This window comes from Mustela erminea, chromosome 2 (genome assembly GCF_009829155.1).
Source record: "Mustela erminea isolate mMusErm1 chromosome 2, mMusErm1.Pri, whole genome shotgun sequence".
NCBI lineage: Eukaryota > Metazoa > Chordata > Mammalia > Carnivora > Mustelidae > Mustela > Mustela erminea.
In genome coordinates this window covers 99015769-99040746 of record NC_045615.1, presented here as the reverse complement: position 1 = coordinate 99040746, position 24978 = coordinate 99015769, and the positions used below count along the sequence as shown (strand labels likewise).

The 24978-nt window shown below is 57.9% G+C and overlaps 2 protein-coding genes across 15 annotated transcripts; both read left to right on the top strand.

The window, feature by feature from the left end:
* The first annotated feature begins 211 nt into the window (after positions 1-211).
* On the top strand, positions 212-19443 carry NOP14 (NOP14 nucleolar protein). Of its 3 annotated transcripts, none has more exons than XM_032333642.1 (18): positions 212-504; positions 3456-3590; positions 4060-4201; positions 6279-6421; positions 6875-7009; positions 7771-7893; positions 8608-8739; positions 9523-9790; positions 10644-10774; positions 11285-11370; positions 12377-12512; positions 14330-14431; positions 15053-15206; positions 16506-16665; positions 18170-18317; positions 18817-18935; positions 19009-19164; positions 19294-19443. In XM_032333642.1, the coding sequence occupies exons 1-18, from the start codon at positions 310-312 to the stop codon at positions 19391-19393; spliced, it is 2565 nt and encodes an 854-aa protein (XP_032189533.1). In that variant the 5' UTR covers positions 212-309; the 3' UTR covers positions 19394-19443. The 3 variants fall into 3 exon arrangements, 2 of the variants coding, with proteins under 2 accessions (XP_032189533.1, XP_032189532.1); XM_032333641.1 differs by having other exon boundaries at positions 17855-18317; XR_004283339.1 differs by lacking the exon at positions 18817-18935 and having other exon boundaries at positions 214-504; positions 17855-18317; positions 19294-19368.
* Positions 19444-20588: 1145 nt separating this feature from the next.
* MFSD10 (major facilitator superfamily domain containing 10) lies at positions 20589-24444 on the top strand. Of its 12 annotated transcripts, none has more exons than XM_032333673.1 (13): positions 20589-20706; positions 21181-21362; positions 21460-21556; positions 21793-21896; positions 22207-22365; positions 22444-22605; positions 22804-22912; positions 23030-23141; positions 23287-23455; positions 23557-23647; positions 23742-23789; positions 23878-23967; positions 24068-24444. In XM_032333673.1, the coding sequence occupies exons 2-13, from the start codon at positions 21189-21191 to the stop codon at positions 24181-24183; spliced, it is 1431 nt and encodes a 476-aa protein (XP_032189564.1). In that variant the 5' UTR covers positions 20589-20706; positions 21181-21188; the 3' UTR covers positions 24184-24444. The 12 variants fall into 12 exon arrangements, with proteins under 12 accessions (XP_032189564.1, XP_032189554.1, XP_032189553.1 ...); XM_032333663.1 differs by having other exon boundaries at positions 20611-20660; XM_032333662.1 differs by having other exon boundaries at positions 20644-20660; positions 21177-21362.
* Positions 24445-24978: the final 534 nt, after the last annotated feature.

Below are 24978 nucleotides of genomic sequence, written 5' to 3'. Positions count from 1 at the left end.
GGGAACCGAGCGCTGCCCTCGCCGCCGCGCCCTGAGGCGGGTGCGGCGCAGCGCGGCGCTGCACGGGGCACATCGGCTCCCAGAAGGCCGCGCGCAGGGAGGGGGCGGTGCTTCGGTAGAGCGTGGCCTGCTGGGAGTTGTAGTCACTCGCCTGCAGACGCGTAGGCTGGCCTGCGGGCTGCGTGTACTCACGGCCGCTCTTTGGCTATCGCGCGACGAGGACGGGGCGGTTCCCCGGGGCCGCCCTCATTTCCGGCGGCGGTGCGCCGGGCGGCGGGCAGAGTGTTGCTGCGGGCTGGCGGGGGAGCCATGGGCAAGGCCAGGCCGGCGGCGGCGCGCACGAGGGGAGCCGGGGCGCCGGCGGGTGCGCAGGGCGGCCGAGCGAGGCCCAACCCTAATCCGTTCGAGGTGAAGGTGAACCGACAGAAGTTTCCGGTGCTGGGCAGGAAGGCGCGCCACGCCGTGGGGCAGCCCGGCGTGTCGCGCGCGCGGGCCGTGCACAAGGTGAGGGTCGGGGGCCGCGCCGCGGGGACAGGCGGGGGCGGGGGCGCGTGCCTGGCCGGGACACTGCGTCCGGCGGGCGGAGCGCGAGTCCCGCGTCTCCCTCTGGCGAGCTGCAGGGAGCCGGCCCGGGAAACGGCGCTAGGTGGGCTCGCGGCGCGCGTGTGCTCCCGGCCTCCGGACCCCGGCGCGGTGCGCCCGTGCGCGCCTCCTGCGGCCGTCTCTGCGGGGGCATGCAGCCTCTGGTCCGGCGGCCGTGCATCCTTGCCTTCGCAGGGGCGGGAGCTCACGGATGTGGGGGGACTAGGGCGTCTTTCTTTCCGAGCGCAGCAGCGTGTCCCGCGCGTGGGGACCGAAATGCCACGTTCCGTGCTTTCGGTCCCCGAGTATCCCGCGCCTTTCGGGCTGCGTTCAGACGGCACTCCGCGTGCCGCCTCCGAGACGTGGTCTTTGGTGTGACAGTGTTAGTTGTTGCCGTGGGGAAGACACATAGTATCCTATAGAAAACATCAGGGTGCGGGGGGAAGTTGGGGCACGGAAAGGACCTGCGCGTTTCCCAGGGTCTCAGCGAAGGGCGGGGCTTGCCCTGGGTTTGAATGTGAAGGTAGACGCTCCCTCCCTCTTAGCTGCTGGGAGATGGAGGTCAGTGAAGACTGGACCCCAGCCTTCCTGGGCCTGCCATCCTTGTTCTGCCATCAGGGCGCTGTCCAGACCTTCGAACTGAACCGGCTCTCGTCCTTACTGCAAGGAGCTGACTAGATGAACTTATGCGGGGGGGGGGGGGGGGGAGCTGATGAGGCCCCGAGGGCACACTCCAGGGAAGCCACCAGGGACCTGGCCACGTGGGCTCTAGAGGGGCCCCATTTGTTTCCACCAGCTAAGCGTGTTTTCTCAGTTCTAGAGCTCAGATGATAATACCCATCCTTTCCCTAACGGTCACTGTAAGGTTATGTGGCGCATTGAGTATATACTGGGTGACATATAAACAACTGGCTTTTATTCTTAAATTTTTCAGCTTGTCTTTCTCAGACTCCTTCACGATCTGGGCACAACCTGTTGTGCTTGCTTTGCCTCTTGCAACTCAGTTTGTCCAAAAAGTCCAATCTTTCCACCCCCATATCCTCCAGGGGCCAGCACTAGTCACCACGTCTGCTACTTTCCCAAGCCCTACAGCCCGAATAGGGCAGCTTGCTCATGCCCATAGTACCAGACGGAGTCACCTCGGTGCCCTGTTCGAAGGCCTGCAGTGAATGGCCTGGAGGCAGGTGTTGGTGCCTCCTCCGATCATTGTGCTTTGGGGGCTCAAGTCAGAAGGTAGGATAGGAAGATCAGAAACTCCTTCATAGAGGGAGTCACACTTGAGATCAGAAGGGTGAGCAAAATGCCAGAGGTGGAGACGAAGGTACACTGTCCCCTGTCACGGAGTATGTGGCGCAGCATGGGGTGGGAGAACTCAGCTGTGCTGAGGGGACTCGGGTTGTCTAGGCAGTTGGAGCGTGCTGTGTGCATCAAAACTCACAGGGCAGCAGGGTGGGCCTGGTCTTCTTGACGGTGACCGTCCCTCAGAATCAAATGCATCGTCCCATGTGTCTTCTGCTCCAGTCAGTGGTGGCACTGGGCAGCAGCCGTGTGCACAGCGAGACTGTGGGTCCCAGAGCCATCTTGGGGTGGCTGGGCCTCACTCTCCATTCTCACACCAGCAGTGAGGTAAGCTGAGTTGATGTGTCTGTCATCCCTCCCAATGACACAGGTGTTGTACCAAGAAGCACACAGTCGCCCTTATGAGGGGAGTACTGGTATTATCCCCATTTACACATGAGAAAATGGGAGACGACGGGACGCCTGGGTGGCTCAGTTGGTTAAGCAGCTGCCTTCGGCTCAGGTCATGATCCCAGCGTCCTGGGATCGAGTCCCACATCGGGCTCCTTGCTCCGCAGGGAGCCTGCTTCTCCCTCTGCCTCTGCCTTCCACTCTGTCTGCCTGTGCTCGCTCTCACTTTCTCTCTCTCTGACAAATAAATAAATAAAATCTTTAAAAAAAAAAAAAAGAAAATGGGAGACGAGGAGCCGTTCCAGCATTCCAGGATTTTCGTCAGGTCGGGAGTGGGGAAGCCGAGCTCCAAACCCACACTTGAGTGTGTAACACACAGCAGTACAGCCCAGCTCTCTCTGGAGCCATCTTGTGTAAATTCTTGTGATCCCATAGCAACAGCCAGCAGGAATGAGAGAGACCTCTGGGGTCGGAGAGGCTAGGTCCCTGCCCCCAGAGTTCGAGCTGTCACACTCATGACTGTACCTTCTAGGCCTCACATGAATGAATGATCACGAAAGTGCTGTGGGTAGTGGTTTGGGGTCACAGTAACCTTTAGCAAGTAAGCAGATTTGCAGACCTGGAATCCCAGAGGAGCAAGGACTGACTGTAGACAAACGAAGACATTCATGTGACAAAGAGAAAATAAGTGATCTTACTACAGTCTCTGTGTCTAATTGGTCAGGACGTTATAGTTGACATGTATGGCGTCCTTTCCACCTCCTTGTTCGTTTCCCTTCCTCTCAGCTAGAACTTGAGCTCCTCTGGCCTCTCTACCTGGCAGAGCAACTTCTCCGTGCTCATCGTTTGGCTTTCTTAAAGTTGCTGCTGTTTTTCTTCCACTTCTAGTTCTGGGCATGGAAGTGCCGAGGCACGCCTCAGAGAGCCCCCTAAGCTCCAGACACAGTCCTCTCTGCCTTCATTGTACTGGGGCAACCCTGCTTCCTCAGTAACTGAAACCCGTCTTTCCAGCCAGTAGATTAGCCCTTTCTTTGACTGTTGGTGTCAGTGGCATCTTAGAGTTCACTGGAGCCACGGTGTGGCCCCTGTGGGAGCGGTTTCTCTGTAGGGACCAAGATCGCCAAGCCATCAGAGCTCAAAGATGCCAGGACCCGTGCGAGATTTTTCTGTGATCTCTTTTCCAGCGCACCCAGACATTACTGAAGGAGTACAAGGAAAGGGACAAGTCCAACGTGTTCACAGATAAGCGCTTTGGGGAGTACAGTAGCACCATGAGCCCAGAGGAGAAGATGATGAAGAGGTTTGCCCTGGAGCAGCAGGTGTGCAGGACAACGGGAGGGGGTCTGATGCTGCCTTTGCTCACGGAAGTCCAGCACAAGCAGGCGGTTGCCCCATCATTCACTTATACTCGCGTGGGCACGGCCCCCACGAGGTACAGTGTGCGTGCTGCTCCTTGTCTGCCGCCAGCCGGGTGGAGAAGTGTCGTGACTCGAGGACACAGTGGTGATGTGTCCTGAGTTATAGACTGACGTGCAGCCCCTGGCTTGGTCCGGTGGAGAGCCGATCGATGGTGGAACGCTGGCATGGCTCAGGCTGGCCCCTGAATGGTTTACCTCCTGTGGGCTCTGTTTATCTTTTTTATCTTTGGAACATTGCTCAAATGACCCAGAAAGTCTGATGTGCTTGGGCTACATTGTCACGTTATAGAAACAGTGGGAAAATAACGGGGTTTTGCTATTAAATGGATATGGAAATTTTAGGAAGCTGATTTTTTTCTTCTTCTGTCAGCGGCAACATGAGAAAAAAAGCATCTACAACCTAAACGAAGATGAAGAATTAACTCATTACGGCCAGTCTTTGGCAGACATCGAGAAGCATAATGACATTGTTGATAGTGACAGCGACACGGAGGAACGTGGAACACTGTCTGGTATGGGCTGGGAGCAAGGGGACAGTCTGCTAGTTCTGTCCTCTGTACCTTTCTCTCTGTATGGCTCATTGTTTGAGGGTTTTTTTGTGTGTGCATGCTTACCTGTTAAATGTGGTCACTTTGACGGTCCTAACTCACTATGATGAAGGTAGGCGCTTAATACCTTCGTGTTGACAAGCTGGTCTTCACAGGGCAACTGGCCTTGGGCTTATCAGCATGAGAGGCTGTGATTTCCAGGTGACTGGGGGGATCGGGCTCCATGTGTTCCCATTGTTGGGTCTTGGGGGCTCAACTGTTCCATAGAGATTCTCTGGCATCCTTTGATTCTGATTATGAGCTCTTCAAAACCCAATTAACTTAGAAAAGCTCTTACTTTTGAATGTGTATGTATTTATTGTAACTTTACAAATAAATCAATAGGAAACACGTATTTTGTCCAGCTGTGTGATGTGGTGACCTCCCCTAGAGTAGGAGAGGTTCATCGGAAAGGTCAACCCTGTCAGGTAGCTCTTACCTCATTGTGATGGAGGTGTGCGAGGGATCAGAGGCTTCCCAGGGTTTCAGCTGGAGCACCTAATGATGTGGGATTGCCAGTCACTGAGATGGGCTACACTGTGACACACACTGGCTTCGGGCAGCTTGAAATGCCATCCAACATCCGGGGAAGGCCTTGTAGAAGCTGCAGCCTTAGGGGTGGGAGGAAAAGAGGAGACCACTGCTGAGTCCTGGAGCTCGGGGGCAAGCCACATGGCAAGAGCCTTTCCAGAAGGGTGTGGGAAGGGGACCGAGCTGCTGGCAGGAGGAGCCGTGGGAACTTGTGAGTCCACCCCCAGGGGGTGGCGGGAAGCCAAGGGGAGTGATGGAAGAGCTGGGGAGAGTGAGGACTGAAGGCAAGGATTCCAGGAGCCGTGGAGGGGGAGGGTGGTCAGGAGCACCTGGGTAGGAGAGAAACCCAATAGAACGAGAAAAGTTGATTTGGAACAAAGGCATTTGAGTTACTCAGGTCGTTTCCTTGAGTAGCTGGCAAGGGACAGCCCAGACATTTGAGCCCCAGGGCTGCTCTAGGGGGCAGAGCAGGGGGAGCTGAGAGCTCAGAGTGGAGCACCCCGGCCCTGGTGACTCACTGCCAGGCGGCCTAGAGAGCTTGCCTGGAGTCAGCGGTTCTATACACTGGCCTCCTTCCTGCACACATGCATCTGCGCAGATGTGGCTGGGAGCAGGGGCAGGGCTGTGGGTCCCGCTCTGGGAAACTGGCCCTAATGTTCTGTTTCTGTTCCTGGCAGATTTGGGGAAATGGCTCCCCACATTAGCCTCTGTTTTCTCATCTGAGGTGCTGGGTTATTTAAGGTTTCTGTCCATTCCTGAGTTGATGATTCCCACAGTGTTTTCCCTCTTCTGCCACAGAACGGGGCCAACTAAACGTCATGGCTCTGGCTGTGGCCCCAGCTTCCTGACTTAGGCTCAGGCTCTGAGCCTTGCCCGAGCAGCGTGAAGGATGTTGGTTCTCACGCGGCCCGATCCTGGGCACTCCATACTGAGACTCGGACTCCAGCTTGTTTTACTGTGCTTGCTGATTGTGAGATTCAAACGCAGCGAGCGAGTAGATCCTTGGTGTTTCCAGGCATCGGGTCACAGTCAGGGGCTATTTGATGGCTCAGTTTTCTTGGGGTGGTTCATCCTGTGGATTTCTTGTCTTTTTTTTTTTTTTTTTTTTAAGTTTTTGTTTTGTTTTCTGTTTTAATTTATTTATTCATGAGAGACAGAGAGGCAGAGGGGGAAGCAGGCTCTCCACGGGGCAGAGAACCCAATGCGGGACTTGATTCTAGGACCCTGGGATCATGACCCAAACTGAAGGCAGTTACTTAACAATTGAGCCACCCGGACACCTGCATTCTGGGGATTTCTTAAGTGCCCCTGTGCCTGGGGTCTCATGCAGCCACGTTGTGGGAGAATTGGTTCTTGCCGGTGAAGTTGGTTCTCAGATCTGCCCCTGGGTAGATGTTGGCAGACCAGTGCAAGAACTGGTTTGAGCACCAGCACCAGCTTCACAGATGCCTTTTCTGCTCTTGGTCCCCAGCCGAGCTGACTGCTGCCCATTTCGGAGGTGGTGGCGGGCTCCTTCATAAGAAGACCCCGCAGCAGCAAGGAGAAGAGGGGGAGAAGCCGAGGTCACGCAGAGAACTCATTGAAGAGCTCATTGCCAAGTCTAAGCAGGAGAAGGTGCATTAGTGCTCCCGGTGCTCTGGCCCGGGGATCCTCCCCCAAAACAGCTCCGGGGCTGCTTTTCTTTGTGTGTGTCTAGGTTGTATTTAACATCTTCTGTGACCTTAATAGAAGCATTCGTTTTGGATAGGACTATTTTAAATCTCATCTTTTATATACTTTTCACAGTCTTTTGTGTTTTGGGGTTGGGGGTGTCTTTGGTGGGTTGGTTTTATATGTTGACGTGTATGCCTGTCTTTGATCAGCAGCAAACTGCTCAGAGCGTCAAGATGGCCAGTGGATAGCAGGGACTCAGCTCTGTGTGATGAGATTCTGTAGCTCCACTCTTCTGAGATCCTCCTCTCTCGGGCTCTCTGTTCTGCTGCTACATTACACATAGACTGGCAAGCGAGGCTTCTTGCTCGCGACCCCGCACCGGCAGCACACCTCACATCTGTACTCTCTCTGCAGAGGGAGAGACAGGCACAACGGGAAGGTGCTCTGGAGCTCACGGAGAAGCTGGACCAAGACTGGAAAGAAATCCAGACTCTCCTGACACACAGAACTCCCAAGTCTGAGAACAGGGATAAGAAGGAGCGACCCAAGGTGGGTATCAAGCTGACTGGTCCTTTCTCTGGAGGAAAGGTGGAGACCGGTGTCCCTTCAGGCCTGTTCCTTGACAGGGATAGCTGCCCTCCTTTTCTTAGTTCCTGTGTTTTCTAGTGAGCACTCATGGAGTATGTGGAACCATGTGGTGTCCGTGTAGAGCTGGGCAGAAAGAGGCTTCAGCATCTCCGCCCGGATAACTAAACTAAAGAAAATGTTCCTGGTAGGAGCAATCCTTCAAGGGGAGGGCTTCTTCAGATGGTATTTGACTTTTCCAGTTACATATCCACATAGCCATATATACGGTTACTGTATTTTCCCTCTGGGCAGTGGGCGGCTCCTACCACTTTAGTCTAAATTGTTGAAAAGTGGCATTCAGCTGTGTGTCTGGCTTTTAGGAAGTATGTGGGATTTCATCAGGTGGCCATGTCATGTGACCAGCTGTCCACCTTTGTGGGCCACTGACACTATTACTGCCACGTTTACCCCAGCCTGTTTTGTGGGCTTCATGCCTAATGAGCAGTGTTTAGTTTTGTTAAAGCAGCTATGTTTTGAGAATTGTCCAGGAGTGGAAAATCCTCTCTGATCTTAAACGGTTCTGTAGACTGGTGAAAACAGTTTTATTTCAAGTAGGAAAGACGTGGATACCATCTGGCTCCCTCCATCATGGTGTCAGCACGTTACTGGATATGCAAGAAGCTGCCTGTGCAAATTGTTAAAAATAAAAAGCAACCAGAAGTAAAAAGTTCTTTCTGCCATAGCCTGATGCATATGACATGATGGTTCGTGAGCTGGGCTTTGAAATGAAGGCCCAGCCCTCTAACCGGATGAAGTCAGAAGAGGAGCTGGCCAAGGAGGAGCAGGAGCGGCTTCAGCAGCTAGAGGTGCGGGTGTGACCGTGACCTTGACCGTGGGGCCCAGTACCACTCGGGCGGCAGGGTCTGGGTTTGAGGCCTTTCTTCTCTGCTTTTGAGGTGGGCTGCAGATGAGCTGTTTTATCAAAGAAATCTTCTTAGACTCTTTAAAATTTATAAAGTTTCTTTTTCTCTAAATTCCATTTTTTATTCTAAAAGCAAAAAAATTGCAGATGATACCCAGATATACCAAGTAAGAAATGAGTGCTCTGATTCTTTTGTCTAAAAACAGCAGCTAACAGTACAGTGCACGGTCTTCTCAACTCATTTTCTGTGCCTTAAAAAGGGCTTTTAAATTTTTGTTGCATTAGAACAAAAATGAACATTGACATGGTATTCTGTCTTGGGCTCTGTAGTCCACCCCCACTGGGGCCTCTTCTTGGCTGGCAGCCTGTGCGCAGACAACCGCACGGTTGAGCCCCTGCCCTCACCCCCGTGGCCATGCAGCGGGGAGTGAGGTCCACTCAGCTTGGGGCTGGACAAACTGTAGACGTGCAGGCTTGCCTTCCGATGCCCAGATGCACTTGTGCCGCGATGCTTCCGTTTGTGTGTGGTAGGAGGTGTCGCGTGTGATGCTTCCATAGTCCCCGCACACAAGGGAGAGGCAGGCTTGGAACCCTGGCCTGGGGTTGGTGGGAGGGCAGGGCCAGCAGGCCTCTCGCAATGTGCTTCCTTCCTGGCCAGGCTGCACGGCTACGGAGAATGCGTGGTGAGGACGAGGGCAGCGAGCCTAGGAAACCGAAGCACCTGTCCGCGGATGACTTAAATGACGGCTTCGTTCTGGACAAAGACGACAGGCGACTACTGTCCTACACGGTAAGGGGTTTGCCTTTGCTGGCTGGCCTGCTCTCTGAATTCAGAAGCTCGGTTTCTGGAATCTGAACGGCTCATTGCGGTGGAGAGTGGGTCTGTGAGAATACCCGTGCACTCTGCATCTGGGAGTGCCCGGCTGTTCCAATCCCGCACCCATGGGCAAGTTGCTTGGATGAGGCCCCGCCAGCCTCGTGCTGGATCTTCATGTGCTGACATCAGCCTCCTTCGCTCATAAGCCTGTGGTTATTTGCAGGCTTAGCACGGCTGTTGAGGGAGCTGGTAAAATAATGGAGTTCCTAGAACTCCGTGAGATCTTTACCCTTACCCCTTTGGAGAGAGTCATCCTGGTTTCAGGGCAGTAGGCCAGGAGGAGGCCAGGTGTGCTGAGCCGAGGAGGATGCGAGGGGCTGGGTGCTCACAGAATACTGGGGCACTTGGCAGGAGAGCATAGCCACAGGTGACCCCCGGATACTGTGAGGTCCTGCCACCTCTGGTATAGCCTCAATGTCAGGAAGCCCCTGCAGATGCAGACGCTGGACCCCATGGCCACCGGGGCACCCGCCACACCTTGGGTCACTGCTGCACCGTGGCAGACACTGACCCTGGCCCAGAGCCCTGGCAGTAGGAATCGGAGCTATTTCCTGGCCTGCTGGCCCTGAGGGCCCGGAGCACACCGCTGGGCATGGAGCCAGTGAGGAGGGCAGGGACAGCTCTCGGCACTTGTGCTCCTCATGTGTGCAGCATTCCCGGGGTACTGAGGCCTGAGGTCCCCCTCTTCTGTTCTAGGATGGGAAGATGAGCATTGAGGAAGAGCAAAGCAGGGAAGCCAGTGATGGTGAGAGTGAAGAGGAGCAGGGTGAAGACCTGAGTGAGGAGGACCCAGAGAACAGCAGTGACCCTGATGGGCACTCAGACCTGGAATCGGACATGGACAGTGAGGAGGACTGTGGGCGGCCCATCGGAGAGCCCCGGCAGGCCCTGGGCGAAGGGACGACAAGCATTGGTCACAGAGCTCAAGAAACTGCCAGGAACCAGCTGCCCTATACGTTTGCAGGTAGACAAACACTGGGTTTTCTTTTGTGCTGGGATGACCTCGGTGACCTGGTGACAAGTCGGCCTCACTGAGGCCAAGTCTGTGGGGACTGAGGGTATGCTTCTGGGCACGTGGCTGTGTGCCCACCTATAACGTATGGGCTTGTGATGGGCACAGTCCTGCTCGGCAGTGTCTGGCCAGAGTGTTCGCCAGCCTGTGTTGACTACGGATAGTTTCGTGGGCCAGCAGGAGCGGGAGGACAGCACACACCTTTCCACTGGAGGTAGTTGTGCTCTTTTTGTGGTGGAAATGTGGCTGCCACAGAGAGCGGGGGTAGAGCTTGGGAGATTGGGGAGTCACCTGTGAGGAGGCTTCCTGTGTGCCGAACCTGGACACTCATTTGGCCGCATAACCCCTTAAAGCAAACATTGTATGTTGTGTGGTCTGGTGTGTGGAGAAAAATCCGGTTCTAGTGAGTGTCCTAAACTGTCCCGTGGCTTACGGTCACCTCCAGAGGCTGGCTTTTTCCGGCGTGTGCTGCGATCAGTGGGAATCTGGGGTGGTGACAGCACTCTGCCACGTGGCTCCTGCCAGCTCCTGAGCAAGTATGGACTCTAAACCCCATACCTGCTGCCTTTTCACTGATCCACAGTAGCCCATCCTGCTGCACCTCACCCCTGGGACCGTCCTGAGCACACCTTAGATCCGCAATCGGCGGTCATGGTAGGAGGAGGTGTCTGTAGGACACACCTGAAATTGTGTCGTGGCAAAATGACATCACCCCTGTTCTGTTTCGTTTTTAAGCTCTCTGGTAACAGAAACGTAGCTCTTTTCTTAGATGTTAACTGTGGAGTGTGTTCTGTGTTTTTGACAGCCCCTGAGTCCTACGAGGAACTGAAATCTTTATTATCGGGAAGAACGAGGGAGGAGCAGCTTGTGGTGGTGGAGAGAATTCAGACCTGCAATCATCCGAGTCTTGCTGTGGGAAACAAAGCAAAACTGGAAGTAGGTGGTGTATGTGGCAAGTGTCAGGGCATCCCCCACCCCCATCTGTGTGTCCAGGTGCGTGTGCCCCAGCCCCCTGCGGCCGCGAGTCCTGGAGGAGGCGCTGTTGCCCTTGACTCACAGGTGAGGGAGACGGAGGCCTGGGCATGTGGCTCACATGGCTGCAGGCGGGAGAGCCGGCCTGTCCGGGAGAGGAAGACGTGGAATGTGCCTTTTCTTCACAGCAAGTGCTGCCCATTCACGGCTGAGGCACAGGGCTGGCTGGGCACACTCTTGGTTTGCCCGAGGACCTGGGTGCTCTCTGCTGCTGTGCAGAAGCCTGTGCCCCAGGCCCTTCTGCTGACCCGCCCATCCTGGTGCAGGGCCAGCTTCTTGACCTGCACTCCGCATAATGCTCCCGTCGGTGGCCCAAGACACGTGCACATGTGTTGGCCAAAATGTTGAGGGCAGCACCTGTGGTTTTGTTCTGGGGATGGGCACTGACCTCTGCTCTGGATCTCTGTTCTGCAGAAACTATTCGGCTTCCTTCTGGAGTACGTTGGAGATTTGGCTACAGATGACCCACCCAACCTCCGAGTGATTGATAAATTGGTTGTGTAAGTTGCAGTGGTGGGTTAACTAGACCGCCGGGCTGAGCTGAACAGCTATGTCCCTAGTTACAGTTGTAAAACTACGTCTCAGAGTTAGGCTGACTTTGTAGACGGGCTGCACGGTATACACTAGCTACAGGTTTTCGGTGACGACAGTCCCCTCTGAGTGGTGAGTGTGCTGCCCCTGCCCCCCCCCCCCCGGGGCCCTGGGGACGGACACACCATTAACTATGAACGGGTCAGCTTCATGCTTGTTTGTGCTGTTTGAGGCTTATTTTGTGTTTCATTTGCCAATGAAACGTCAGTTCTGGTCAGACAGCCCGGGTGTTTGGGACACAGGGTAGGCTATGTCCTGGAGTTGCCCAGAAACCTGCCTGCTCCAGGTCCACACTTCGGGGGAAACCTGTCAGGCTGGTGCTGTGAGTGACAGGGAGGCCAGCCCCCTGGTCTTCTGTCCCCACCCCATCCAGGGACGGCTGAGCCTTCACTGCACTGGGACCCCCATGAAAGCAGAGACGGGAGCATGGCTCCTGGCCCTGGGTTGGCTGGAGGGAGGGTTAGTGAGCACAGGAGCTGTAGGGGCCTGTCTGGGGCTAGCCACACACTGCACCCCCCACGTCCCCGTGCCACCTTCTGCTGGTACCACAGCGCTTGGGAGGAACTGCTGTGCTCCTGTGGGCAGCACCTTGGACCCGTTCCTTGAGTCTGTCTCAGAGAACATGCTCCTTACGGCCTTAGGCTTCTGCTGTCGCTACTGAGAAGCTGGACTTTCTGGGAGATGGCAAAAGTACGAGTGGTGTTCTGAAACAAACACTAGGAGGAGCGTTCTCTTGATCGCCCGGCAGGGCAACCAGACCAGTGAGGGGAGACGGGTGCGTCCAGGGCCTTACGTGCTCACTTGCTCAGCCAGCAGGTGATGTCACAGAACATGGTGAACTTGAGGTTTGGGGGCGTTCTTCATGATTTCGTTACCTGAGGTCATTTTCCCCTGACCCATGTTTCTGGTTAACAGGCAGTTATATAACCTTTGCCAAATGTTTCCTGACTCCGCAAGCGACTCTATAAAATTCGTCCTGCGAGATGCCATGCACGAGATGGAAGGGGCCGTTGAGGCCAGAGGCCGGGCGGCTTTTCCAGGCCTTGATGTGGTGAGCGGGGGCTTGGTCTTGGGCCTGGGGGCCGGTGCTGTCGGCCGGCCAGAAGAGGGCTGGCTGAGTGGAAGTCACGTGGTTTGGTAGGTTTGCCATGCCCTTGAGCTTCCAGACTGAGCTGGAGAACAGACTGGAACAAAGTGGGAAGGATCATCTACTCACGAGCGAGTCATGGGAATGTGTTTCACTGCTGTGACACCGTGGGAATGGGGCTATGCTCAGCCTTCGTGGTGAAGAGGCTTTAGGGCAAACAGAACGGGTCTGTGTTCAGAAGGACCGAGCCCATGCCCTGGCTCAGCTGTGGCCCCACGGAGACACCCAAGCACCTCTGGGGCTCTAACAGCCCCATGGCAGCTGTGGGCCACCTCATTGGCATCTATGACCACGAAGAAATACTTGCCCAGTCTGTTCTGTGTTCTAAGATTTCTGCGGAAATGAAGAGCAGTGATTAACAGAAGCTTAAAAATATAGGGTTTGTGCTCCTGGTTTTAGTGCTCCTCCCCCACAACCCAAGTGGGATCTGAGCCAATGTCTGGGAGCCCAAACCCTCGGCAGACACCCGTGTGTCACAGCGGACACCTGCTGCAGAGACCACATGGCAGGACCCTTCCAGTTCCTCAGACAAGCTGTGTGGACCTGTGTCCTTGTCTGTGAGCGGGGCTGGGGTTGCAGTAAATGCCTCCCATGTCATGACTGTGTCACGGCCCAGATGCAGCACTCAGTACACGGGCTGTTGCTATCACAGCAGCTCCCTGAGCGGACACTCGGTCCACTGCTGGTGACGCGAGGAGCAGGCGCTGCTTTCCCCTCTGCCATCCTGTGCCTTTGTCCCGTGGAGTCCCGTCGAGGGGCAGCATGGGGGACTCGGCAGAATGCCCCCCCCAGCAGGTCTGTGGCCGATCCTGGAGCCCCTGCCAGGAGCAGGAAGGAGAAGTTGGGGGCTCCTGAGCTCCTCATGAGCTCACAGTGGCCCAGTGCTGGGGTCTGGGAGGGTTTCTTGGGGGCTTTTGGACCAGATGGAAGGTGTGCAAAGCCTACTAACACAGGTGCCTGGCTGTGAAGCAGCCTCTCTTGTGCCTCCTGTGGGGTGTGGTCCCTGGAGAGTGTCATCTTCCAAGCCAGCACTGTCCTTGAACAGAGAGAGATGGGAAGAGAGCACAAGCAGGGGGAGTGGCGGAGGGAGAAGCAAAGAGATCCGCTGTGGGGCTGGATCCCAGAACCCTGAGATCAGGACCTGAGCCAAAGGCAGACGCCCAGCCATCTGAGCACCCCAGGCGTCAGCACTCCTGCCGCTGCCGCACGTAGCCTCACTTGTCGTTTGCGTCCTAGTTGTGTGGGCCAGAGTCCTGGCTCACGTTGGCTCCTTGGGGCCGTGCTGAGCCCAGCGCAGCAGGGGGACTCAAGGGTCTACGCCCCTGCCCAGAGCCCACGGCCTCCACAGCAGTCTCGCCAGCGGCCTGGCATCTTTCTTGTGGAAAAAGTAAACGGGTCTGGGACAGGGCTTCAGCCTACATTTCCCTGAGCGAGAGCCAAGCCCAGGAAGGTCCCGTGTCCAAGGAAATGGGTGTCGGTGAGCGGTTCTCACCACATCTGCCCGTTGCTGTTTGGGTGTTTTCCGTGCTCGGCAGGCATTCCGGCAGAGTCTGGCTTGTGTGTGTGCGTGTGTACATGTGAGAATGGGCGTGCCCCACCTGTGCAGGGAGGGGGCCGTGGCCCCTCACCGGGAAGGTCCAAACCTACTTTGTCCTGTGCCATCAAAAGGCCGTGTTTTGAACTTCGCTCTCCCTAATGTGTGTGGTGACGCTGTCTTTCAGCTCATGTATTTGAAAATTGCCGGGATGTTGTTTCCGACCTCCGACCTTCGGCACCCTGTGGTGACCCCCGCACTGGTGTGCATGAGCCAGCTGCTCACCAAGGTACATCCATGCTGGTGCATGGCTGGGGGCCTATGAGGAAGACCCCAGGAGTGGCCCCAGACGAGGTCATAAAGGGGGTGACACCGAAAAGAGCTTTTGGAATTAGTGGTGATGTGCTGGGTCTCATATGGTCTCTGTTCTCCTTTTGGCTTAAAAAGACTGAGTAGCGGCGCTTTGCAGGCTGGCGGCAGGTTGGAGGGATAGGGCCTCGCTCTTCACCAGGTGTTTTCTGTTTTGTTTTGTTTCTAAGATTTTATTTATTTACATTATTTAAGACTTTATCTATTTATCTCTCTGACAGAGATCACAAGTAGGCAGAAGGGCAGGCAGAGGGGGAAGTAGGCTCTTTGCTGAACAGAGAGCCCAATGCAGGGCTCAATCCCAGGACCCTGAGACCAGGACCTGAGCTGAAGGCAGAGGCTTAACCCACTGAGCCACCCAGGCGCCTCTCTTCACCGGGTTTAATCCCGCTTAGCCCCACTGTGGCGAGGCCAGTGCTTCCTCTGTGCAGGGACAGCTCTGAGGCCACAGATCTCAGCCGGGATGCCAGCTTGTGTAGCTAGTGCAGCCTTCTGGGACTTTCTTCCTGACAGCTGACCACAGCCTATGCTCCCATGCCAGTGCCCCGTCCTGTCACTCCAAGACGTGGTGAAGGGACTGTTCGTGTGCTGCGTGTTCCTGGATTACGTGTCCTTGTCTCGGAGGTTCATTCCTGAGCTCGTGAATTTCCTTCTTGGAATCCTTTACATCGCATTGCCAAACAAGTGTGGCCGCGGTGAGTTGGTCTGAAGCCCCGCTGTCCAGGGTTGTGGCCTTTCAGTGTGGCTGGCTGGACACCCCTGCACCCAAGGGAACCGGGGCCCCACTGTTCCCGCTGCCACAGTCACCAGCGGCCACACACTGCATGGACCCCAGAGACCGAGGCTTATTGTCAAAAATACATGAAACAGTTCTTTTATATTGATTCTGTGTTGAAAGGACATTTTTATACTTGGGGTTAGGTGAGCATATCATTAAGATCTTGTGTTTTGTTTTGGGGCCACAAGAACATTTGCGCTCCCTCTTTGTGGCCCACGTTTCTAGCATGCAGCCTAGTCTACATAGTTTCTAGAGTGCTGGGAATTTTGGAAAGCGTGCCCGTCAGAAGCCGTATTGTAAGGAGAAGGAGTTATAGTGTCATCTGGCCTTCTGGGCTATGCTAGTCTTGGCTCCCTGCCCCCTCTCATAGCGCCCGTAACACTGATCCCCCCCACTGCTCCCCTCTCTGGTGGTCTAGGTGCCCCCCAGGCTCCGCCTCTTGCTCCACATCCTCAGGACCACCTTTCCTGCCCTGATCGATCGATCATCCATCATAACTCATTCTATCTGATGCCACAATGTAGACCATAAGGCCTGCCATGCGGACCACCTCACCAGTGCCAGGCGCGCAACCCCAGACACGCTGTCTATCCTGCTTTCCCCTCGTGATGTCATAGGCAGACCCTTGCATGCAGCCACTGCACCCGGACTGCACAGACCTCTTTGCCATGTGCTCCTGTGCGCTGGGCCTGGGCCTGGAGAGGCGCAGACTCGCCTGGGGGACCTGTTGGGAGATGGCCACAGCTTGAGGCACAGTGGACACTACAGTGGGGGGCAGGCATTGGTTCCTTTCCCTTTGCCCCACTGCCAATGGCTTTGCTGTGCCCAGTGTACAGGCCAGCCACGCCCATTGCCTCGATTGCTCTTCTGGGTGGTGATGGGCTTCTGTCCACTGTGCCAGCGTTCATCCTTTGGGACAGGCCTTCTCTGACCGGGTTCACTGTGTGCCATCTGCTCCTACTCTCCCCCTTTTCCCACCGCGTTGCTTTCTGATACTCCGTCTCCTGGGTATGGTCTACTGCCTGTCTCCCCAACAAGGTCAGGGACCTAGGCAGTTGCCCCCGTCACCCCTGCAGGAGCTATAACCCCACCTCTGTGTAGTCAACACAGTGAGAGTGTCTGAAGTGAGTCTTCTAATGGCCTCATCACGCACAGCCTTCCCTGTGAGCCGTGATGCTCAGAGGCCATCTTTGTCCTTGTCCCGCTTGGACTTCAGGTTACACTCTGGTGCATCCTTTCAGAGCATCTGGGAAGAACTCAGAGTTGCTCGTGGTTTCTGATGAAGAGGACAAAGCCACGTGGCAGAGGAGAGGCCTGTCCCTCCACTGGGCCTACAGACTGAAGGCCCAAAATAAGACGGAGGCCAACCACACCAGGTAGGTGCGGGGGTGCCTGGTGCGCCAGGGAGGGCATGCTCAGGGCCGGGCCGGCCTGGAGCTGGAGAGAGCTGGGCCCCAGAGGATGCATGCAGCAGTGTGGCGTATGCAGGTGGTACGGTCTGATAATGGGGGGAAATCCTAAAGATGAGAAAAAAGCTGTTGGATCTAATAAACTAATGGAGTGAAATTGCAGAGTACAAAGTCAACAAAAAATCAGCTGCATTTCTATACACAGTGAGTAGATGAAAAGGAAACTTAGAGAATTTTATTTACGATAGCATCAAAAAGAATAAAACATGGGAATTAAATACCAGGAAGGAAAAGATAATTGACATTACAAGACATGGCGGACACTATTAAGGAAGGCTTGAGTGCAAGGAGACAGCCCATGCTCATGGATCAGAGGACTCCCCTCCAGACACCATCACAGTGGGGACTGGGTTTCGGTGTGTAAATTGGGTGAGGAGGGCACACACATTCAGTGCACAGGAGGGCTGGGGCTTTTTGTCAGAAGTCCTTTTGTTCTCTAATTTTTTAAAATTATGGATTATTTGACATTCTTGTGTTGTGGTAAAACACAACAGAAGGTATACCGTTTCCACTGTGAAGCCAGCGGTGGAGTGGAATCCAGTATGTCTATACCCTGGTGTGGACACCACCACCGTTCACAACCAGAAGTTGTCATCCCTAGGACAAATTGTGTACCGGTCTCCCACTCCCTCCCCGACCCCTGGCACCCCGTCTGCCTTCTGCCTCTAGCCTCTGGATCCTCCGGGGACCTCCTAGAAGTGGGATCACAGTGTCTGTCCTCTCATAGCTGGCATATTTCACATTATAGTGCCATGTCCTCCGGGTTCACCAGGCAGGGTCAGGTGTCAGAATGTCCTTCCTGTTTAAGGCTGGATAATGTTCCATCGTGTGAATGGACCATGTTTTGCTCATCTGTCCACAGAACTTGGGTGTTCCCATTTTAGCTGCCATAAATGTGGGGTGCAGGCATCTCTTTGAGGCCCTTTTCATTCTTTGGGTACCAACTGAGCAGAATTGCGGGGTCACATGGTAGTTCTAGGTTTCATTTTTCTGAGGACTCCCCCATGCTGTTTTTCAGGCAGCACCCTGTTACTTTACAGGACCAGTTGCTCCCCATGGTCCTAACATCCATTACTTTGTTTCATGTGTTGAACAGCAGGGCATGGGTGGGGCGTCAGCTCCATGTGGATGTAGTTTACATTTCCCCAAAGCCAAGTGGTGCCAAGTGTCCAGTCGGGTCCGCAGCTGTATTTCGCACGATGACCCTCTCTGCTCAGGGACACGGGACAGCTGTCCTGCCCAACACCACGCTGCGCATATACTCCGGCCTGTGGTGGGTTTGTCAGAGCTGTGTGTTGGGGGTTGTGGTTTTTGCCGAGAGGACAGACTGTGGCAATGATGGAATGGAACAAGCTGGTCCCTTTCCTGCCTCTGGGCCTAAAGTTGGGTGTCGCCCCCCACCCCCCCGCAGACTGTCCTGCCTGGCTGTGTGTCTGGCTCTGGTGAAGGGCTGCGCGCAGTTCTACAGCTCGCTGCCATCCTTCTACGCCATTGTGAGGCCGCTGCGAGCCCTGCTGATGGAGCACCTGGCTGGCCGCAGTCACCCCCCAGAGCTCCAGGTGAGGCCTCCGCCCCGTGGCCCTGTGCGCCAGCTTGGCCACCCCCTCAAGTGGGGAGCAGGTTAGCAGGTAGGTTGTCTGGAGGGGTGGCTCTAGAAATGCCCACGGGGGATGATGGAAGTGGGATAACTGAGAAGTGACTTGTCCTGGATGGGGTCTTGCTTGGTGCCCGTGGTGTGGCCGCCTGAGGTAGAGTGAAGGCTCCCCTGTGTGTGTCCATAGGGGTGGGTCCCTTGTGCCCATGGTGACAAGTTTCTCTGGGGAAGGAGAGTCCATAGAGTCTGCTGGTGCTGAAGCAGGCCTGAGTGCCCAGAGAGGTTTCTAGAAGGGTCTTGGGCATCTGTTGTCCTGCCAGCAGGAAGTGTGCCCAGGGTGTAAGCAGGGCCTGTCCACACAGCGGTGGGGCTCCCTCAGAGCCAGGCTTTGGCTGCGCCCGCGTTCAACTCTGGAGGCCTCACGTCAGCCAGGCCTGCAACAGCCTCCACATCCCTGGTTGCAGGAACTGTGCCAGAGCGCGCTGGCCAACCTGGAGGAACCTGAGCCCCGCTGCCGGCCACTGGTCTGTGCGAAGAGCAAGCCCGAGCCACTGAAGCTCTTCACCCCCCGGCTGGTCAAAGTGTGGGTGTCGGGCTGGTGGGGGGTGTGGGCAGGGAGAGGGACCTGGGCCTCCTGACACGGGCTCTCTCCTCAGCCTGGAGTTTGGGAGGAAGCAGGGAAGCAGCAAGCAGGAGCAGGAGCGAAGGAGGCTGATCCACAAGCACAAGCGTGAATTTAAAGGGGCTGTGCGGGAGATCCGCAGGGACAACCAGTTTCTGGCCCGGATGCAGCTCTCCGAGACCCTGGAGCGGTGAGCGGGGGCTGGGGGTCTGGGCTGGGGCCGGGTGCACTGGCCTGCGTGGCTGCCAGCTGCTGGTGGGTCACGCAGGTAAAAATGCCAAGGTGAATGTAAAAATGGGGTTCTTTCTCTTTTTTTAAGGGATGCGGAAAGAAAGCGAAAAGTTAAACAGCTTTTTAATAGTCTGGCCACACAGGAAGGTGAATGGAAGGCTCTGAAAAGGAAAAAGTTCAAAAAATAAATAGTGTCCCAGTGAGGCACTGAACGGAATAAAGGCTGTCTTCTCCTGCGTCCAGGTCCTGCCCCATCACATGCAGAGGCGCCTCCGGACAATCGGAAGGTCTGTCCGGGTAACATCCAGTGAGGCAGGTGACTGGAGGCCCGGCCCTCCCCAGGCTGGTGGGTGGTGGAGGCCAACATCTCAGGCTTGAGGCCCACTGACCGGCCCTGAATGGTGGCACCGGTGCCTGAGGTCATGCGCTGGCCACAGCAGTGACCAGAGGGATTGAGGGGTGGCCAGAATGGATGTGGGAGCCTGAGCCACAGGGTGACCTGATGATGGTGGGGAGAATGGGGAGTGCGATCTTGGACAAGTTGACAGGTGTTAGAACTCAGGGTGCAGAGCACGGGGTCGGAGTGTCCCCGCGGGCCTGTGGGTCTCGCCTGCCCAGCGCAGCCTCGGGTTCCTGGATGAGATGCAGGGACACCCGGCGGGCCTCCCCTAGGGCCAGCGGTTCCCCCCTGGAGACATCGCTCCACATGTGTAGGTCCAGTAACACCGCACAGGGAGGAGGCTTGGCCTGCTATTCCCGCACGGCCTGTGCTGTCCCCCAGCCGTTGCTACTAAGACTTTAATTCACCGAGTCCTTCCATCCGGGACTCTGCCCGAGACCCAGTCAGGTGCGGAGACCTCGCTCTAACGTCCCGCGGAGATCACAGGACCGCAACTCAGGAACACTTTCACTCTGCCGTTCGAGGCAGGAACCCGCGCGGCTAAGCTCTGAGGCGCGCGGGAGAACGGACGGGAGCGGGCGCGTCCTCCGGGGAAGGGGCGCCCGGTTTGGTGGGAGCGGACTCCCGGCCTCTGCGAGGCGGACTGCGACGGGGACCGGGTTCGGAATACGGCGCCCGGCTGCACGCACATGGCTGTGGGGGCCCAGCCGCGTCTCCCGACGCTCCCGTCACCCTGCGGGCAGGGCCGGGGCCTCCGGGGCCAGGCCGGCCGCTGCCGCTCTCGAGGGTCTTTCGCCCCCACCGCCCTGTCCGGGGCCCCGGGACACAGGTGTGTGCGGTCGCAGCCCCGGGCCGGCACGTCGGAGACCCCGACAGCAGCCCCGTAACACTCGGCCCCGCGGGCGCAGCTGCCCGTCCACATCCGCCCCACGACCAGAGCGAGCCGGCCGGAAGAGGAAGCAGCCTGCCGTTCCCACTTCCGGGGCGGGGGCGTGGTTAGTGCGCGCCCCGCCCCCGACAGCGGGCCCGGCGGTCTATTCGGCATCCGTCCATCTGTCGGTATCTCCGTGTTCGTCCGTCCGCCCCGAGCGCGCGGCCGCGGCAAGTGCAGGGCGGGGCTGCTCCCGCGTCCAGTGCGCTCCCCGCTGTCCCGCCCGGGAGACAAGCCGGGGTGGGGCAGGGTCCCGGGTGCGGGCGAAGTCTGGGGTCCGGGCGGGCGGGGGCCCGGGGCCGCCCTCCTCCCGGGCCTCAGTTTCCCCGCCCGCTCCGCTCGAGGACGGGGGTGGCTGTGTGGGGTGGGATGGTGCCCAGGGCCGCGATGCCCTCATCCGGCCCCTGGCGACGGTTGGCATCCGTGGCTGCGGTTTCTCTGCGCAACTCCGCACCCTGAGTTTCCCGCCTGCCGGGATCGGGGGAGGGCGCCCGTGAGCGGGGCGGGCAGGCTCTGTCTTTAGGGTTCTTGGTGGCTGTTGGCTGGCTGGGCGCCTGGCAGGAGCTGGGGGACTCAGTCTACCCCCGTGTAGGGCTGGGGTACCCAGAGGCGGGCGCATGCAGACCTGCCACCCTCTCAGCCAGGCGGGATCATGGGCTGGGGAGCCGGAGGGAGCTGCACCCCGCGCCCACCCATCCGCCCGCAGACGGCGCAGGAGACGCGCGTGATCACTGTGGTGTTCCTCGGCCTCCTGCTGGACCTTCTGGCCTTCACTCTGCTGCTGCCCCTGCTGCCAGGGCTGCTGGAGAGCCACGGCCGCGCCCACGTAAGACTCCCCCCTCGTCCATATTTAGAGGCGCCCTGACTCCCCCCACCACAGCTGCCCGCGCCCCGCACCCTCGTCACAGTCCCGTGTCCCCCAGGACCCCCTCTATGGCTCGTGGCAGCGGGGAGTGGACTGGTTTGCCGCTGCGATCAGGATGCCGGCAGAGAAGCGCTACAACAGCGTCCTCTTCGGAGGTAGGCCCACCAGCTCAGCGCTGGGGCCCCTGCAACCCTCTCCGGATGTGTGTCTCTGCCCAGCCTCCAATCCATCCCAGCCCTTGTCCCCACCTTCCTGCTTCTGGGTACTGGCCGCCAGTATCCAAGCGCAATGTCTGTGGGTGGTCAGGGCACCTCGGAGGCCCACGGTGTGGGAATGCAGGGCTCACCCCACAGGACCAGACCTCGGGGAACAAAACCTCTGTCTCTTCCAGGTCTCATTGGCTCGGTCTTCTCCTTCCTGCAGTTCCTCTTGGCTCCACTCACGGGGGCGATCTCGGACTGTCTGGGGAGGCGCCCGGTGATGCTGCTGTCCCTGGTACGGGGGTACCCGAGGCGTAGGAATGTGCACCTTCTTCTCGCCTGCCCGGCAGGCCTCTGGGGAGAAAGGGGGTTGGCCCCTTACTGCCCTGAGTGTGGTGCTTGAGGGAGTGGTAGTCCCGTGGCCCAGCCAGGCTTTCCCAGAGCTGTTCCTGCCACCTATGGGGACCTTGGGAACACAAGTGGCCCTTGGATGTTCTAGAATGGGGCAGGGCCCCAAGGATGTGACCTGGGTTTGTCGGCCCAACTCTGGGCCCCTCGTGGCCTCAGGTGACCATACCCGCCCTGTGGGCTCCACCCTGAGGCAGGTAGGTCTGGCCACCTCATACGCAGTGTGGGCTGCCTCGAGGAGTTTCGCGGCCTTCCTGGCCTCCAGGGTGATTGGGGGCATCAGCAAGGGGAACGTCAGCCTCTCCACGGCCATCATAGCTGACCTGGGCTCACCTTCCGCCCGCAGCCGAGGCATGGTGCGTGCAGGTGACAGGGGATGAGCGGCTGGGGATTCCTGGGGTCTTCGTGCCTGGCTCAGGCGGCCTTCTCTTCAGGCAGTCATCGGGGTGGCCTTCTCACTGGGCTTCACCCTGGGCCCCATGCTGGGTGCCTCCCTGCCCACGGAGACAGTACCCTGGCTGGCCCTGCTCTTCGCTGCCTCCAACCTGCTGTTCATTTTCTGTTTTCTGCCAGAGACTCTGCCCCCAGAGAAGCGGGTAAGGGCGGACCCAGAAAGACTACTGAGAGGTCCCAGGGCTGGGGGCTCAGTTTGTGGGTGTGCAGGGAGGCCAGGGGAGGCTGGGCTGTCTTCTGGTGCCGCTGCCCCTAAGGCCTGTCAGGGAACTGGAGGCCAGGGCAGATTCAGGTCCTGCCCCTCCCCAGCCGCCTGGCCTCCAGTCCTGCCCCCACCCCAGGCACCCTCCATCACCCCTGGGTTCCGAGCTGCTGCAGATCTGCTCAGCCCCCTGGCCCTGCTCCGTTTCTCTGCCGTGGCCCAAGGCCAGGACCCACCAGCTGGAGACAGTAAGGAGCCACCCAACTACCCTCACCCTCCGCCCCCGTCCTGAGTGAGGGTGGGACAGGTCCCTTCCGCCCAGACCTGCCCCCAGCTATCGTCAGCCCCTCCCCACTGCTTGCCAGGACTTGAGAGCCTCCGCCGCCTGGGCTTGGTGTACTTCCTCTACCTCTTCCTGTTCTCCGGCCTGGAGTACACGCTCAGCTTCCTTGCCCACCAGCGCTTCCAGTTCAGCAGGTAGGGGTGCTGGGTCCCCGATGGACCTGACCTGGGAGCATCCTGCCATCTCCCTGGCCTGACGCCCCAGCTGCAGGGCTGCTCCCACCCTGGCCCTGAGGACCGGGTTGAACTGGTTGTCACCCTGACTCCCTGGCTTGGCCAGCGAAGCAGGGGTGCTCAGCCAGCTGCAGGGCCCAAGTGCTCACCGCTCCCTTGCCTCCAGCCTCCAGCAGGGAAAGATGTTTTTCTTCATCGGCCTCACCATGGCCGCCGTGCAGGGTGCCTACGCACGGAGGATCAGCCCTGGTGGGGAGATTGCAGCTGTGAAGCGGGTATGGGGCTCCCCAGGAAGCCTGGGGTGGGGAGCACTGCTGTGGCCTAAGCCCTGCTGGAAACAGCAGGGGTGGGTCCTGATCACTGTGCCCACCGCCAGGCCATCTTGCTGCTCGTGCCGGCCTTCCTCCTCATCGGCTGGGGGCTCACGCTGCCCGTGCTGGGCTTGGGGCTGCTGCTGTACTCCTTCGGTGAGTGGGCCTTCCCCGGGCCAGGGCTCCTGGGTCACAGCCCCCCTGGTGTCTCCTGTGGGCTGACCTCAACCTTCCTGGTGTCTCCCGCCAGCTGCCGCAGTCGTGGTGCCCTGCCTGTCCTCTGTGGTTGCCAACTATGGTGAGAAGCCTTTCTGTCACCAGAGACCCCCAGCTGGGAGGAGGCCTGCGGGCACCTAATGGCCTCCTCCCCATCTTCTCCCCCTCAGGCTCATCCGGGCAGAAAGGCACAATCATGGGTACCCTAAGGAGCCTGGGCGCCCTGGCCAGGGCAGTGGGACCTATGGTGGCTGCCTCAGGTAAGCGCACAGGGCCAGGGCCGCACTGCTACCATCCTGGGGCCAAGGAGCGGCAGGGCCAGTGTGGGCCCGCATTCCCATTCACGCTGTCTCTTCACAGCATACTGGCTGGCAGGGGCCCAGGTCTGCTTCACCATGTGTTCCGGCCTCTTCCTGCTCCCCTTCCTGCTCCTGTGGAATCTGAGGCCTCCAGCCCACGCTCTCAAGGCTGAGTAGCTGAGCCAGCCCCGACCTGCGCTGGGGCAGGGGAGGCCTGGGCCAGGGACCTCCTTCCCCCTGGGCCCAACCCAGGACAGCCCAGGGCCTGCAGCCCCAGAGGGCCCGACACCCTCCTGGGTCCTCCCTAGGTGTTGCTGGCCCTGCCTGTCCCGCTGGGAACATGACTCCAAAACCTTCCAGGCTTTCTCTTGGCCTCTCTTTCAGCAGCACAGTTTCAGCTAGGCCTCTGAATGTCAAAATAAAACAGCTGTTTCAGATCCACTGCCTCTCTCCAATACCCACAGTGCCTCACCATCCCCACCCGCAAGAGCCCCAGGCACCAGAAGCAGCAACTTAAACTGAAGACTCTTAGAGCTCCATGGAGAAGTGTCCCAGGCTCTTCCTGAGTCAGCTACCATTCTGCATGAAGCTGAGGACAGAAGGTGGAACACAGGGCCCTCCAAGCCTGGGCTCAGCACACGCTGAGCAATAATGGGATGCACCCTGAACCCTGGCAGAGCAGGGAGGTGGGGGCCCCTGTGCTGGGCTCTCCCCATCACATGTCCTGCCCTGGCCTGTGGCTGCAGGGTCCTCCCCAGTGCAAAGCAACAGTGTTTGATCAAGAATTAAACACTTGGGGGGGGGGGGGACTAGGGGGCTCTGTTGCTTGATTTCAGCTCAGGTCATGATCTCAGGTCATGGATCTGCCCCTTTTGTGGGGCTCTGCGCTCGGGCTGGGGTGGGGGGTTGGAGGGGTCTGCTGGAGATTCTCTCCCTCTGCCCCTCTTTCTCACGCACCCACACTGTCTGTCT

Excerpts from the sequence above, each read along its gene's own strand:
- NOP14 (XM_032333641.1), top strand. The coding sequence starts at position 310 with ATGGGCAAGGCCAGGCCGGCGGCGGCGCGCACGAGGGGAGCCGGGGCG. Across the intron at positions 9,791-10,643 it reads GCTGCCCTATACGTTTGCAG|CCCCTGAGTCCTACGAGGAA; the intron begins GTAGACAAACAC and ends TGTTTTTGACAG. Across the intron at positions 10,775-11,284 it reads GAAACAAAGCAAAACTGGAA|AAACTATTCGGCTTCCTTCT; the intron begins GTAGGTGGTGTA and ends TCTGTTCTGCAG.
- MFSD10 (XM_032333673.1), top strand. The coding sequence starts at position 21,189 with ATGGGCTGGGGAGCCGGAGGGAGCTGCACCCCGCGCCCACCCATCCGC. Across the intron at positions 21,557-21,792 it reads CAACAGCGTCCTCTTCGGAG|GTCTCATTGGCTCGGTCTTC; the intron begins GTAGGCCCACCA and ends TGTCTCTTCCAG. Across the intron at positions 22,606-22,803 it reads CTCTGCCCCCAGAGAAGCGG|GCACCCTCCATCACCCCTGG; the intron begins GTAAGGGCGGAC and ends CCCCCACCCCAG.